Source organism: Chondrus crispus, genomic scaffold, assembly GCF_000350225.1.
Source record: "Chondrus crispus Stackhouse genomic scaffold, scaffold_259, whole genome shotgun sequence".
Lineage (NCBI taxonomy): Eukaryota > Rhodophyta > Florideophyceae > Gigartinales > Gigartinaceae > Chondrus > Chondrus crispus.
The window spans coordinates 128,964-143,237 of record NW_005179145.1 but is presented as its reverse complement, the minus strand read 5'-3'; the positions used below and the strand labels follow the sequence as shown (position 1 = coordinate 143,237).

Here is a 14,274-nt window from a genome sequence, read left to right as displayed (position 1 = left end):
AATTTCTTTCCATTCAACGTCTGCACGCAACACCCCTCAACGTTGGCCCCCTCACACCTCGCCCCCGCGCTCTTCTTCCGCACTAACACCGCTCGCGTCCCGTCCCCTGCCCGCACTCCCACCACTTTTGCCCTCCGCATCCCCTCTGTCCGGCATCCCGCCCGTCATAAAGGACAACCCTTCTCACCCCGCGTTTCGCCCGCCCTTACTCTTTTGTCCCCCCTTCCTCCCAACCCGAGCCCACCCTCGTACATCCCCCTCATCTATCGAACAACGTCAACCCGCCGCCCGGGACCCGCCGCGAGAAACCCGATCCTCTTTTTCTGGGGCTCGACCACTTGCCCAACCCTCCGACCTCGCCTTTTGGAACTGCCCTCTGACCCACTTGCACGCTCCAAGAGCACCGCCTAGCTCCCGCTCCCGCCCCCGCCTTCCCGACCCTGCCCACCTTGTGCTTTTCAGCAATGGCAGGCGGCCAAGGCTCCATGCATCTCAACCGCGGGGGGTACCCGACCTCCCAACCCCAACCTTCCCCGCCCTTCTCCATGCACATCCCGCCCGCAATGTCCGCAATTACCTCCGCCATACCCACGCACCAACCCTACCCGGGGCTCAACTCTATTCCAGGTATGCACCCGACTGCCACCTCCCTGGCGGGTATGCAGACTACCATGCCCTCCGTCAATCCCATCCCGGGCCTGCATTCGTTTTCCAGCATCCCCATGCCCCCGTTTTCAAACCTCATCCACGCAACACAGGACCCGCACACCCAATCGCTTAGCAATAGTCATCTCTCCAACCATTTTGGCTCCCCGGCTCTCCTCTCGGGTGCCATCGATAAGAAGAGGAGGCAGTTGCGCAAGCCTCGCACCTCGCCTTATGGCGCCATCTTGGGCGATGATGCCCAGACCATGATGATGGCCGCGCAGTCGCATGCCGCGCAGACCCTGGCTGCCCATTCAGACCCCACCGGCCTGTCGCATTCCGTCCCAACGTACGAGGCTGATGGCATTCAGTTTAAGATCTTGGAGCAGTTGCCGGATACTAAAATTAACAGGCTGAAGACTGAGAAGATCAAGCCGATTGAAAGCCTCACGTTTAGCGACATCAAGGCGTACAACCGCAACCAGCTACGCGCCTACTGCTCTGTGTATGGGATTCGACGAAAAAAGAAGGCCGAGATGGAAAGGGACATGGCGCGCTACGCAGCCTTGTTTCATCCCAACGATCCAGCCTACGATTTTAGCAAGTTTGCGCCCACGGAATATGCAGATGGGCCCATCCCACGCCGAAAGATACCCGTCACAAAGGAGCAAAAGGAGCTGGCCGCGGGCGACATGAAGCGCCTGACTAATGCCCTACAACAGCGGCCGCAACCAAGTGTAGCTTCACAACAGCACTATGGCTCGAGCAACACTACGCACCCGGGCTTATCAAACTCGCATGGTTTGCACCATCATCCCACGAGCGTTGTGTCATCTGCGTCGCGGCTCCATGACATTCATGGAATGCACTCGACAGCCCACACAACTCAGCATCTCGGGACGCACGGTGGCCACCATGACAATGAGGACCACGGCGTCGTCGGAGCTACAGACTTGATGTCGGTGCCTGAAATGCAGGTTCCAAATCATCTGCTACAAATCACTAATCAAATTGGTGAAGAATGACAGGCCGTGGTGATGCGAATTTGAGTCATTGTGACGGATAACTGGATGAAGATCCCCTCATGAAAGGTGGTGATGACTCGAATTAAGAAAAGACGACTAAAAAAATTCAAGAAAACTGTACCCGACTACTTTTCTGCTAACTGTACATTTGAGATCCGCAAAGGTTGTCACTGCCATAACACTGACCCACAACAGTCAATCACGGCAACTTTCAAGACAAGAAAGGAATGGTCGTGCTCTGGAACACGACTGGTTTGACAATTACGGCACGACGAGGGCAACAGCTCTACAAGTTTAGAGAGTGTTCTAATCGCTAACAAAAGACGAAAAAAAAAGTAAACAGACTAAGACCAAGAGATATTCTCTCTGTGAACTGCGCCGACCGACCGCGATGCAAGTAAGCTAGTGACAACGTGATGTCGCCAAAAGGGCAGAATTTTCGTCGACGACGGTGCACCGAGGCATTTGAAGTGCCCTCGCATTTGATGTAAGATGAAACAGTGGTCATCTCGTCGGTAAGGCACGGCGTCGTAGAGGAAGCAAGTTTTGGCATGGCATGCGAAAGACGATTCCGTTATAATTTGCACCGAGGGTCGCGCTGGGATTGTCGTACAGTGATGATAGTGACTGGCCCGGCCCTGGTTTCTTGTACGAAATAAATTTTCGTAGAATCGGGAGATGCTCCCAAGGAAACAACACCACAATTCCCGTTGGCGCGGATGGCGCATGGGCAAATGAGAGAGCGCGGGATGGTGAAGAACGAGCGAATGACGTGAGGAGAGAGATGGACCGTGTAGGTACTGTGTTGTGTACTGGTCATCAACTTTGGTTCGAAATTCGCTTGCGACACAGCCCTCCGATTGCGTCCGTTGTCTTTCTACCTTGTGCAGGAGCAACTGTGGAGACAAGATGACAAGTAATCTCTTCCTATCCTACGTAGGTAAATCCGTGCTGTAGTGCCGTCGTAGTAGGGCGCGACAAGCTGGCAATGTAGAAATAGGTGGCGAAATTTTACTAGGCGCGGGAGATACAAGTGAGATATAAATTTACCGCCAAGTGTAGATCTACACGGCCACGGCGCGGGGAGAGGTACAACTGATCACAACAGTTGATGGGCACTCGATGAATGGCAAATAGCAAGCTGCACTTTCACTTTTTCAGGTCTTCAAGTGCGCACCTAATCAGGTTAGGTTCATGTGCAAAATTTTTTGTTTCAAAGGTGTCCGCTGCTAGAAGCAATCTAGACTAATATTGTAGTTAATTTTTGCTGTGCGCAGATTACAGAGCGATGCAAGCCAAATCAGTTGTTCAATTGGCTCGCTTCCATCGTCATGCGGTACCTACCTCTCAGCACTGTACACTACTTCGACAGATCGATGGCATCTTTTCTAGGCTAAAGTATTTTACAGCTGCTTGTCTTTACCCCTGCGTAGAGCAAGACAAGCAGCTGTAAACCAATTTAGCTTCAATGGTGAGCGTTTTCTGACGAGTCGCTTGTTCGTCACATTCTGCGCAGAGATCGCGATACTCGAGTCTTGTTGAATGCGCAAACCGCAATATGGCGCAGACCTAAGAGAGAAGGACCAATATGGTGTGCCCAAACATGCGCAATAGCAATGCTTCGATTACGCTTTCCAGGGTGTTTGACGGTGCAAAGCTCTGTGAGGTAGGCAGTTTAGTGCCCTGTCACCGGAATTGATCTGGGCACGTATACTTGAAATTTTGCTTGTTTCCATCCTAGTGCAGGACTGGCGGATGGATTTGATTTTAAGCGCGGGATAACGCTGTTCATCTTGATAATGCATGGAATGATATACTCAGATAGAGGTTGTTTTCAGTTGTGACATTTTGCTTTGTGCAGCTCTAACATATGTCCAAATTGAGAGCCTCAGGCCATCATGACCTGCCAAAACTTTTAAGACTCTCGGCGAGTTTTCGGCTATGCCGGAACGAAGGGACGATGTGCATGAGTGTTTCGAGTCAACCAGAATAACAAAACCTCAAAACAACGCCAACCCATTGCTACAGCATTGTTTACACCTCCCTGTCTTGTATGTACTTCGCGTTCATAGCAAGGATTACATCGGCAACCCTGAATGTATGTCTTCGTTGCTAAACTAGATAAATGCACTGTTCTTTGGTCGATACGAGAAGGTCCAGGAAGGGATTGTATGTATATGGCTTTATTAGCGGCTCAAGAAATGTGCTAGTAAGAAGAAGTTTTATACTTGTTCTGCGCACGTTGTGTTGTCTATTTGAACGTAAAGTTATGGCGATATGGCGAGAAACTAGTGAGACATGCGTGTCAAATGCGGTCCAGAGACGGCAACAAGAGGAGAAAAGGGCAGCATGAAAGGATTTATGCGACGAAAAGAGGCGGGCAGAGTGCTCTAGTGTAGGGATTGGTTTTCGTCCTCGTCGGTCTTCGGGAAGCAGCAAGCGGATTGAGAAGAATGGGGACAAGCGGAGTGGGGTTGCGAGAGAGAGTTGCCGGAGAGTAGTTGCGTAGCATTGGCAACGTGGCTCGACGCGTGCCATGGCAGTGCGCGCGTGGATCAAAAAAAGTGGCGCTTTAGGCGCAGTAGAGCGGGCTCTGGGGGCCAAGAAAGTCGAGCCGGACATTGATAAGGTGCCACGCGGGGGGATGGTGGGGCGGATCAGGAAGAGCAAGTGCGATAATATGTCTGCACGAAGATGTCTGCAAGAAGATGGCCTGCAAGAGGATGTCTGCGTGAAAACGTCAGCATGAAATAACGTGCAGGGAGCGGGGTCGCAAGGTATGCGAGAATACGGTATGGGTTATCATAACGGAAGATCATAGCCCTAATCCGGTTAGGGAGGACAGAGGGTTGGCAACCAATGAGACCACTGGCGGATACAGGCGCGAATAGAGGATGTGCACTTTGACACATGCACGACACCCTTGAACCACCTGAAAGGTATTTTTTTTTTGGGATTTTTTTTTGAACTTGAACCCCTTGAACCACTGAATAACAACCATTCTTCGCATAGGGCGCCCGCGTGTGTGGCGGCTTGGGCGTTGTGCATTCCAAAAGGGCGGTAGGCAGGCCTTGATGTTGTGCCACCGTGGCAGTGGTAAGCATCGGCGCGGACGACAAACGTGTGAAGCGAAGATTACTTCATGTGTCCGCTAGTGCGGTGCCTTTCGAGTGGTGAGTACAGCTCAGGTGTAATGGGGTGAAGGGCCATGTGCGTAAATCAGTTTGCTTTTGAGTTCTCTCTCAAGGGTCATATCGACGCACAAATCGCGTTTCGGAGAGGGCTCTTTATATCCTTCAGCGCATTGCCACATGTGCAAGCCTTCGCTCCTCAAGACAGTGGCAAGACACTGGGCCCCCTTCGTTCGAATGCCGGCATCTCTGGAGGAGCGCGTGTGCCTGCTGTGCCGCTTTAAAGGGAGTCGGTGCGCTTGCTCGCGGTCGTGACGGGAAACACGCGCCCCGGTTCACCTTCAACGCCAACTTTCTCACACAAACCCAACCCCAGAACCATTCGTTATCATGGTTCTCGGACTCACCAAGAAGACTACAAGAGGCAAGGACAAGGCCGGAAACACGTCGTCGCGGTCGAGAAAGACAAAGCTCCCGCCAGTAGACGAGGAGTCGTACATCGGCACCGGCCTCAAGAAGTCGAGCGGCCATCTCGAAGAGTATGTCATCACTCGCCCGTCCGCCTCAAGGTCGGGCAAGTGAGCTCCGCTGCCACTTTAAGGCCAAATGTTATTTTGCAGTTTCAGATTAGTTGCCGTTGGCATCTTGGTTTTGTATACTAGATACAGGTCCCAACTTAGGTCGGGGGGCGAAGCGGGCGACGAGTCAGCTCTATTTGGCAAGCACAGGCCGGTTATGCGATTCCATGTCGTTTGTAGAAGACTCTTGTTGATATTACCAAAGTAAAGCCTTGGTCCCTTCCGAGTCGAAAAGCCGCTATTCGTCTTGGTACTGTAGCACAACTTCTACCCTTGGGTACCCAACGTACCGGTTGCGTGAAAAGAGGCAAGCTCAATCGCGGACGGGCCGAGCTACGACATGAGAGAGTCGCAGGACAAGAGGAGGAAGAGGAGGAGGAGCGCTCACCACATTTTGGGTGAGACACGTCCATACCTGTGAACATTTACAGCCGACAGAAGGTGTACGTCTATTAATAAAACTGCAGCTCCTCCTCCGCGGCAAACGCCCCCGAAAAAATACACGACCTTCCTCTCCACCTTCGTCAATGAAACACCGAACCTGCCCTTTGCTCATCCCCGTCACTTCAATCCCGTCCACCAATCTCAACCTCCTTCTCCAAGGTATATTTGTCTGTGATCTCGTACTGTACTCGCAATCGTTCAGCTCACCGCGACTCCCCCTCCATGCCGCCGGCCAAACATCGCCAAAAGCTCCCGAAGCCTCCCCCGGCTATCCTATCCGTGCTCACCGCTCTCCGAAACCTGGTCGAGGATCCTCTCTGGTCCTCCCCTAATCCTCCTCTCAACGAACTGCACACACTCCTTTCCCAAATACAGCGTCTCCAAACAGCATCCCCGTACTACACCTCCATCATCCCCACGCGCACCCCCTCTACCCTCGCGACCTTCACCGCCTGGCTGTCCGAACACGGCCTAGACCCCGCCACCTCGCCTTTTCGCCTGGGCTTCCTCGACTCGCACCATGACAATGCCACGCTCTTCGCGACCCGCCGCATCCCAAAACATCAACTTTTTATATGCGTCTCCGACGCCCTCATCCTCGCTCCCGATCGCTCCGCGGGCTCCCCCCTGAGCCTACTGCTCAAGTCGGCCCCAGCGGTCGCCGCCATGCCCTCACTCACCCTCGTGCTGCAACTTCTCCTCGAATCCGCCGCGCCCTCATCGCGCTTCGCGCCGTACATTAACGCCCTCCCCGCCTCCTTCTCCATCCCGCTCTGCGCCTTCTCCCCCGACGACTTGCTCGCACTCGCTCCCTCGCGCGCGGCGGAGGCTGCCATCAAGACGTTGCGCGCCACGGCCAGGGATTACACGCACATCTATTCGCTGCTGCACAGAAACAAGATTCCAGGCCTGCCCGCGTCGCTGCTATCGTGGGACAACTACGTGTGGGCAACGGCCGTGGCGATGACGAGACAGAACCAGATTCCCGCGGGTAAAGGGACGCAATGCGCGCTGGTGCCCGTTTGGGACATGTGCAACCACAGCCCGGGCCCGGCGACAACGGCGGTGGGGTTGTCCGCGGACGGGGAGGTGGTAGTAGAAAGCAAGGCGATGCGGGACTTTGAAGAAGGAGAGGCGATCACAATGTCGTACGGAGAGCGCCCCAACGTAGAGCTTTTGTTGTATTCGGGGTTTGTGCAGACGGACAATGAATACGACAAGGTGGCGTTGGACTTGCGGCTGACGAAGGAAATGGCTCTGGCCAAGTTCAAGGCAAATGTGGTGCTGGGAAAGGTGAACATGACAGTGGAGGAGTTGGAAGGGGAGCAGGGGTGGATCGTGCCTCTGACGGTCGACGCGTCGAACGAGAGTGCAGAGAGAGCGCTCGGCGTGGCCAGAGTAATGGTGGCAAGGAAGGAGAGCGTTGGGCGGCTGCTGAAGGGGGGAGAAGAGTCAATGAGAAAGCCGTTGGAGGGGGAGGAGGAGGACAAGGCCAGGCGAGTTGTGAGGGAAGCGGCAGAGAGGAAGGTACAGGAGTATAAAGAGGTACGGGAGGGCGTTTCGAAGGCGGCGCAAGAACTTATTGGAAAATTGCATGAGGAGGAGAAGAAGGTGTACCAGCACGTCTTGGCTTGTTTAGAGACGTGAGCTGACGAGGCGGAATGCGCTATGCTGATCCACAGACTTTTATCGGCACATCGCCCAATCAACAAGTTGTACCACTGCATGTGTGCCTTTTCTCAAAGCTTTCTCCTCCACTGGCGCAACTTGAACAAGCTCAGTCGAACTTGCGACAGCCCTTGACGTCATGTCTGCAGATACGCAACCCCACACATCCCTTTCCGACGTGTGGTACATCCTAGCTGCCGGCTACAACCCCTACCCAATCTGGAGCGCGCGAGACGTCATGGTACCCCTACCCCTCACAACAATCTTATCCTTCCGTAATTCCACCAGCGCGAAAGCCCCATTATCATCATCAGCGTCTATGATGCCCTCGAACGTGACATGATGAATTCCACCTTTATGCGCATAACCCCCTGCATGGTGGTGCCCGGAAAAGTACGCCTTGACACAACCATGTGCCGCTAGCACTTTCTCCACCTCCTTGTGGCCATAAATCACGCCTTCGCTCTCGCTGGCCTCCTCGACGATTGGGATGTGCCCGCACACCACGGCGAAGCGCCCGTCCGCTGCCGTGCGCGCCAGTATCTGCTCGAGCCAACGCGTCTGCTTTGCGCCCAGCCCTCCGTTCCATAGCTTCGCGTGTGGCTCGCCACGGTGCGCCTGCAGGTAGTCGCGCGCCTCAGCAAAGTGCGGATGTCTGCGGTCGCGATTTAGTGACACGTCCACCGTGTCGATCACGATCAACCGCCACATCGACGACAGGTTGCGGTAGTAGTAGCCGGGCTTCTCAATCTTGAGCGTGGTCAGGAGAGACTCGCGCTCCAGGAGCACGCAGTGGTTACCAAGTACGTGCAATAGTGGTTTGCGCAGGTGCGAGAGCACTGACAGAACCCGCCTCAGGTCCTTGTATGTGCGCTCTGTAGAGACTATGCCGCACTCTTTCACGCCGTCGATGATATCCCCGAGATGGACGACGGCAAGGGCGTCGCTTTCGTTGAAGCTTGCTACCGCCCGTTCGGTTTTGGTGAGGGCCGCACGGTAGTGGCGTCGTTTGTTCTGCGGGAAGAGCATGGTATACACAAAGTTGAAAGAAATATCATCGGTGAGAACATGCTGGAGTGTAAAGTGCGCCTAATAGTCATCGCTAGGCGAATGGCTAACTTACTCCAATCATGGCGCTATCTTTGTCAGCGTATTGAATGTCTGTGAAGATTCCGAGAAGGACTTTGTCTCTATCATTCCTCCGATGCGGTGACATGATGGACGGGGTCAGCGATTCTGCTTCCTCGCAGACTCCAATGCCATGGCAGTTTGATATAGACCTCATGGTGTGTCGCCTTTGCCTCGATGAGAGACACCAAGACTCCCCTTGCTCTGCCTGTCGGGAAAGGTTTCGTCGGTGGAAGAGAGACAGCTCAGGTCATGCACGTTGATCTCATACAGCTGGAAGAAGGTGTCCGCCCAAAACAATAGAGGGAGCTATCACTTCCAACACGGTAGATCGGTTCTCACAGTGGTCGCAGTGATGCGTTGAGCCAATGTCGGCGTCGTTTCTCAGCTCGCAGCCTTTATACGAGTATCGATATGGATCCATCCATGCGTTACCGGTCCCCTGAGGGATGCCCTTCTATAGGCACACAGCACAGTACTGTACAGTGCATTCATTAGGAAATATTGTTGCATCCAAATCTGACAGTCCTCGTCAGCAGATTGGACGGACAGGTTCCACATCTACAAGTATCTCAGCTCACAGATTCCAACTCACCTGAGTTTCATGAGTTGTGTGTCCAACGCACGTGAGTCCGCAGAGCTAGACTCATGGAACAACTCTAATCAACGCAGGGCGATAATGAAGCGAACTCACATTCCGAAACAGGACTATAATGCCCCCGGTCTCCACGCCCTTCCGTCGCCCGTTAGGGATGACTGCCCCTTTCCCAACAAGTCGTCGAAGAGAGTTGACGGAAACAACCCCGTTGCCAATGCCGCTCCCGCGAGTTAGCGAGAAACCACCAATCGTTACATACCCGATAACGTCCCTCGCTGGCGCAGAATCGCCGCGCTTCGCTTTTGATTCTCGGAATCCCGTGTAGGCATTCCCGTTCTTCTCACGCATCGCTATCAAATCAGAGGGATCTGCTTCACAAATGATTGCATTCTTCATGGGTGATCCCTTCCCCGGAGCGTACAGAACCACTCGCGTGAACCTTTTGCTGTTCAAGACCATAGTATTCTCACTCAATGAGTCGGGGAGTTGAGCCACCATTTTTTGTGGACGACCGGAACCACGCCGCCGCAATGTTGGACAGCAAGACAGAAATGCATTACCAAGGCATGTCCTCAGCTCTCGCTGGCTCCGAATGATTTCAATGTCCGCATCCCTTACCAAATCCTCCTTCACGTCTTCTGCGCTTCTCTCCGATCGTGGTCTCTTCATAGGCCGCGTAGAATCCTTGTCCTCTGTCACTCGCCTCCACTCCTGTTCCGCAACCTTTGCAAGGGCGGGGTACATGGGGGAGTCGATGCGATTTAGTGTGTAGTTGACGCGCTTCGACTTTGGCCTTCGAAGGTATGCTGCCATAAGGTTCTTCTCGTCCTCGCGCAAGGCCATGCTCCCACTGATAGTATCAGCAAAGTCCTCTGGAAAGATTGGTTGGTTGGCTTCGAGGCGAAGCAACCGCAGCTCCTCCTGTCCAATTGCTCTGTTGCCGTTTGAAAACATCAAGGATGCCCAAAATGCCATGCCCCAACCCCCCGGAATGACAAGATCCCACCCACTAGCAAAACCGTGTTCTTCGTTCAAGTTTTTCTGGATCAGTAGAAAGGGTATCTGCACGGGCCCTCCACCTGGTACTTCTTTAACGCCGTCAATAATATAATCCCTCCATTTCTTTCGCCTTTCGGCATCCCAAAGCTCCGAATCGTCGACGCTCCTGAAGGCATCGTGGAATCCGTCGGTGATGACTTTGACGTTCTTGTTGTGTTTCCCCATCGTCTTCGGCGGAAATGCCCGCCGCGGATCAGACGCAGCACCAGAGTAGACGCACGCGGCAGGGAGGCATGCTGCAGATCTGACTTGAGTGATGAGCTTCAGCCCATGAGCGTAGTCGCCCTGTGGCAAAAGCACAGAAGCTAGCACAATTCCGGTACGCGGGCCCAACAAGGTGAAGCACAACGGGGGATGGGATTCCTCCGACACAGTGCACGCATTCTCGCTTTCACCCTGAAACTGTTTCCTGAAAGTTTGCTCAATACTTTCCTTCATCACCGGCAGCACCCAAATCCAGAGCTGCCCTTCAGCAACCGGCCGCCAAAGAACATCCACCGGGGCAATCTGCGTGCCATCCTCATCCCGCACCATCAAATCGGTAACCCGCCTCGTCCCCTCCGTAACCGGATCCGTCGTGGCCCTCCTCCCATCCTCGAACCCCATGCGCCGTCTAACGACCTCCTTCAGTGTGGTCTTCTCCTCTGCCCGCACCTCAACCATGGCCAAATAGCTCGCGTCATGCGCGACGCTCGCATGCGCCGTCGCCCTATACGCTGACCGAAACCCCCTATCATTGCAATGAAGCGCGACCTTCCTCCCGCCCACGGCCCCCATCTTGAAGCGTTTCGCGTGCCACACGTGCGTCTCCAGCCACGCGGGGTTCTTCGCGCGGAGCTTTCGTATGGCGTCCAGGAAGCGGGCCTTCTTCCGGTACTTGCGCAGCCGCGCCGCGCCGCGCGGCCCCGGCGGCTTTTCCGCCTGCCCCGGCGGGCGCTGCTTGGCTAGCTGCGCCGCGTGTGCCACGCGCAGGCGCACGGGCATGCGGCGGGAGGAGTGCGACATGGTGCGGCGGCGCGCGTGCCAGGAGAGCTGCTGGTAGACACGACGGTTGCCGTTGATCGTCGACACCGCCGCGCGAAGAGCCTTGAGCTCTGATGAGCGCGCCACGGCGAGGTCGACGACATCTAGCGAGGCGCGGAAGTTGGACGAGGCGCCGCCTTGGCGGGAGTTGCGCCCCGGCTGGCGGCCGGGCTTGCGCTTCGGCTCGCGTTTGGAAGTCATCGGGGGGTGAGAGGGGGCTGCGCAATCGGGTGCTCCCGAAAACGGATTGTGTGTGAGTTGGGCATGTGCCTGCGGTGGCGGAGGGATGGCGCGGACTGGAGGAGGGCTCAAAATGTGGGAAGAATTGGTCCATTTTGATCCACCCCCTGCGGACGGATCAACCCCGTGCCGAAATTTTTCCTTCTTTACCGTCGTAAACGGGCATTCGCATCGCCTTTATGTATGGTAAACAAGGCAAGTCCTGCAACCATCTTTCCCAAACGTACTCGACGAGCTACGTCCTTCACACACTGTGAAGTGCCTCACTGACAACTAGGCTGATTCTACGGAACCGGAATCAACGAGGTACAACTCTTCAGGGGGACAAGTGGCAAGAAGCCACAGCGGCGCGCTGCAGCACTCTACTCGCATGACATCGCCTCCCATCAGAGAGTTTGCTCAACTCCATCGCAACTTGCATCCTTCAGGGACACTGCATCGCCTCACCCCTCTAGGGAGCCGATAATTTCCACCACCTCATACAGCAAAAGAGACCCACATCTGTGACCGATTTTGTGCATTACCACTCCCCATCGCATGTTTCCTATTCGCTCTCTCTCATCAACAGCCTTCTCCTTGTCTCTCATTTCCCAAATCCCCACTACCCTTCATCCCACTTTATTCTGTTCTTCATGTTAGCCAAAGCCCTCGTCACTTGCCTGCACTCCTTAGCGACCGCCCCATCCCCCTCGATCCCCGCAATCACGCCCAAGAGCACATTCAGCGTATGCGGCGCAATACCTGCATGCCCCTCGCTCCCGGCAATCGTCATACAAAGCGTCTGCGCGCACGCAATCACAACTCCAGTCGCAAACCCATTGTCTTTTAACCTTACCGCGTGCATCAACGCATTCGCGGCCGCCTCGCTCCCTCCCCGCTCCGCCACAACGTATGGCGCGTTCACGCCCGCCCGCACCAGCATCGCGCACCCGTGCTTCAGCGTGTAGTCATCCGCCTCCCCGTTCGTGATCGCATCGCTCATGCAAAGGTACGCCTTTTCCACAAACATCCACTCTGCTGCTCGCCACCCTCCGTCATCGCTTTCCTGCGACTCGCCCACCTCCTCCTCGTCCTCGAGCACCAGCCCAGTCACGGCCTCTACCAACGCAACCGACCCCCGCCTCGCCTCGCCCGCCGCCGCCCCATCCTCGTCCGCCAGCCCTCGGATCCAGTCCAGCGCTGCTTCACAGCTGACCTCGCGTCGCGCGTCCGCGCTCCCGTCCGCGCCAACCTCACCGATCCCGCACGCGCCCGCCACAAGCACCTGCAAGCAGACGGCGGCCACGCCTGCGTCGCGGTCGCGCGTCGCGCGTGCCAACGACGCGCCCGTGCGTCGCAGCACGCTGGTCTCGCCGCGCCCCACCCGGTGTCGGCAGTCTTCCGAGAAGGTGAGCAGCTCCGCCAGACACTCTGCGGACACGAGCGTGGCGCCGCGCCCGGCGTCCTGCAGCGACGCCACGGGCTCCAGCAGCGCGCCCCACTCGGCGTCGCTCGCCATGGCGCGGAGAATCGCGTCCCGCAGTGGCTTCTCTTTCAGCGTCGTCGCGATCTCCAGCAGGCGGTCGCCGATGTCGCTGCTGAACAACCGCTCACGCAGCGCGCCGTACTCCCACGTCGCCTCCGACAGACGCACGCCCCACCCGTGCTGCTGGTCGTGAGGGCTGACAGCCTCTGGTGCGTCTTTCGCGAGCGGCTGCGTCATGGCCACGTCTTCGTCCTCGCGCTGTTCCAGACGCCTCTTGCCCGCACCCAGACGTTGCGGTGCAGCCCGTTGCGTCCCTCCAAACTCCGATGCACGCATTGCAACTGCGGTTGCCGCGTTCCCCATTCCACTACCCAGCCTCCCCCCAGCTGTACTGGGCCTCCTCATCCGGCGAACGGGGGCGCGTACAGTGCTCCTGGTCATCTCGACGCCCGTGGCGGTGGCCGGCCGCCTCCCGACGCCGACCTGGGTCGCCTCCACAACATCGAGCCCCTGCGTGCCGCCGGCCTGCGACGCCGCGACCGGCGTGAGTGCGCCGGCCGGCAGCATGCCAAAGTCCCTAACATCCAGGGCCTTCTCTGGCGTTCTGGCGGCGCCCCTCATGGCGGCCAAGTGCTGCTTCTCCCTATCCCTGGCCTCGCGGAGCTCGTGTTCCGCAAACGCGAGCCTCTCCCCGGCAGCGACGGCATCGCGCTGGGCGGCGCGGAGCTCGGCCGCGAGGCGGACCTTCTCGTCCTGCAGCTGCGCGACGCGCGGCGCGAGCGCGGCGGCCTGCACGGCCGACGCGGCGTTGCGCGCGGCCAGCAGCTGGTTCTGCAGCGCGCGCACGCGGTTGCGGAAGTTGGCCGTCTCGCCCGCCCGCTCCGACGTCAGCCGGGCTATCTGGGCGTCGCGCCGTGACAGCGCCAGCGCGAACGGGTCCGCGTCCGCCGCCTGCCCCGCAGAGCCCCCCGCACGCACCAGCGCAGCCGCCGGTGGCGGCGACGGAGGCGAGATGGCAGGCCGCGGCGGCGGCGTCGCCACAGGCGCAGACCGGCTGCGCGCCCCATTGTATTGCTGCTCCAGAAGCAGCGCCGCATCCGCGCGGCGCGCCCACTCCTCCTCGGAGTCTTCCTCCGCTTGCATGGCTGGGCCACGCGCTGGTAGGAGGGGAGGAGAGGTGGGGGGGGGGGGGGGGGGGCGTAGGGTCTTTAAAACCCAAAACCCAAAAAAGGGTTCGGGCGGGTCATCCCCCCCCAAAAGTCTGGGCCTG

The 14,274-nt window shown here is 56.9% G+C and overlaps 10 protein-coding genes; 7 read left to right on the top strand and 3 right to left on the bottom strand.

Moving 5' to 3' along the window:
- Positions 1-464: 464 nt before the first annotated feature.
- On the top strand, positions 465-1,670 carry CHC_T00004929001 (hypothetical protein). The gene has a single exon (XM_005716420.1). The coding sequence runs from the start codon at positions 465-467 to the stop codon at positions 1,668-1,670; it is 1,206 nt and encodes a 401-aa protein (XP_005716477.1).
- A 72-nt stretch (positions 1,671-1,742) lies between these two features.
- Positions 1,743-2,036, top strand: CHC_T00004928001 (hypothetical protein). XM_005716419.1 is given in 2 exon segments: positions 1,743-1,928; positions 1,929-2,036. 1 exon segment carries the CDS (start codon positions 1,743-1,745, stop codon positions 1,926-1,928), a length of 186 nt encoding a protein of 61 aa, XP_005716476.1. The 3' UTR covers positions 1,929-2,036.
- A 3,371-nt stretch (positions 2,037-5,407) lies between these two features.
- Positions 5,408-5,613, top strand: CHC_T00004927001 (hypothetical protein). XM_005716418.1 is given in 2 exon segments: positions 5,408-5,587; positions 5,588-5,613. The coding sequence occupies 1 exon segment, from the start codon at positions 5,408-5,410 to the stop codon at positions 5,585-5,587; it is 180 nt and encodes a 59-aa protein (XP_005716475.1). The 3' UTR covers positions 5,588-5,613.
- Positions 5,614-5,906: 293 nt separating this feature from the next.
- Positions 5,907-6,155, top strand: CHC_T00004926001 (hypothetical protein). Its single transcript, XM_005716417.1, has one exon. The coding sequence runs from the start codon at positions 5,907-5,909 to the stop codon at positions 6,153-6,155; it is 249 nt and encodes an 82-aa protein (XP_005716474.1).
- Positions 6,156-6,489: 334 nt separating this feature from the next.
- Positions 6,490-7,549, top strand: CHC_T00004925001 (hypothetical protein). XM_005716416.1 is given in 2 exon segments: positions 6,490-7,470; positions 7,471-7,549. 1 exon segment carries the CDS (start codon positions 6,490-6,492, stop codon positions 7,468-7,470), a length of 981 nt encoding a protein of 326 aa, XP_005716473.1. The 3' UTR covers positions 7,471-7,549.
- Positions 7,549-7,626, top strand: CHC_T00004924001 (hypothetical protein). The gene has a single exon (XM_005716415.1). It carries the CDS (start codon positions 7,549-7,551, stop codon positions 7,624-7,626), a length of 78 nt encoding a protein of 25 aa, XP_005716472.1.
- Positions 7,627-7,701: 75 nt separating this feature from the next.
- CHC_T00008291001 (Metallophosphoesterase) lies at positions 7,702-8,520 on the bottom strand. The gene has a single exon (XM_005716414.1). It carries the CDS (start codon positions 8,518-8,520, stop codon positions 7,702-7,704), a length of 819 nt encoding a protein of 272 aa, XP_005716471.1.
- A 128-nt stretch (positions 8,521-8,648) lies between these two features.
- On the top strand, positions 8,649-8,882 carry CHC_T00004923001 (hypothetical protein). Its single transcript, XM_005716413.1, has one exon. It carries the CDS (start codon positions 8,649-8,651, stop codon positions 8,880-8,882), a length of 234 nt encoding a protein of 77 aa, XP_005716470.1.
- A 383-nt stretch (positions 8,883-9,265) lies between these two features.
- On the bottom strand, positions 9,266-10,171 carry CHC_T00004922001 (hypothetical protein). Its single transcript, XM_005716412.1, has one exon. The coding sequence runs from the start codon at positions 10,169-10,171 to the stop codon at positions 9,266-9,268; it is 906 nt and encodes a 301-aa protein (XP_005716469.1).
- Positions 10,172-11,615: 1,444 nt separating this feature from the next.
- Positions 11,616-12,383, bottom strand: CHC_T00004921001 (hypothetical protein). XM_005716411.1 is given in 2 exon segments: positions 11,616-12,140; positions 12,141-12,383. The coding sequence occupies 1 exon segment, from the start codon at positions 12,381-12,383 to the stop codon at positions 12,141-12,143; it is 243 nt and encodes an 80-aa protein (XP_005716468.1). The 3' UTR covers positions 11,616-12,140.
- Between the last annotated feature and the right edge of the window lie 1,891 nt (positions 12,384-14,274).

Coding starts and splice junctions, on each gene's coding strand:
- CHC_T00004926001 (XM_005716417.1), top strand. CDS start 5,907: ATGAAACACCGAACCTGCCCTTTGCTCATCCCCGTCACTTCAATCCCG.
- CHC_T00004929001 (XM_005716420.1), top strand. CDS start 465: ATGGCAGGCGGCCAAGGCTCCATGCATCTCAACCGCGGGGGGTACCCG.
- CHC_T00004921001 (XM_005716411.1), bottom strand. CDS start 12,383: ATGCACGCGGTAAGGTTAAAAGACAATGGGTTTGCGACTGGAGTTGTG.
- CHC_T00004927001 (XM_005716418.1), top strand. CDS start 5,408: ATGTTATTTTGCAGTTTCAGATTAGTTGCCGTTGGCATCTTGGTTTTG.
- CHC_T00004922001 (XM_005716412.1), bottom strand. CDS start 10,171: ATGTTTTCAAACGGCAACAGAGCAATTGGACAGGAGGAGCTGCGGTTG.
- CHC_T00004923001 (XM_005716413.1), top strand. CDS start 8,649: ATGTCTGTGAAGATTCCGAGAAGGACTTTGTCTCTATCATTCCTCCGA.
- CHC_T00008291001 (XM_005716414.1), bottom strand. CDS start 8,520: ATGCTCTTCCCGCAGAACAAACGACGCCACTACCGTGCGGCCCTCACC.
- CHC_T00004925001 (XM_005716416.1), top strand. CDS start 6,490: ATGCCCTCACTCACCCTCGTGCTGCAACTTCTCCTCGAATCCGCCGCG.
- CHC_T00004924001 (XM_005716415.1), top strand. CDS start 7,549: ATGTGTGCCTTTTCTCAAAGCTTTCTCCTCCACTGGCGCAACTTGAAC.
- CHC_T00004928001 (XM_005716419.1), top strand. CDS start 1,743: ATGACTCGAATTAAGAAAAGACGACTAAAAAAATTCAAGAAAACTGTA.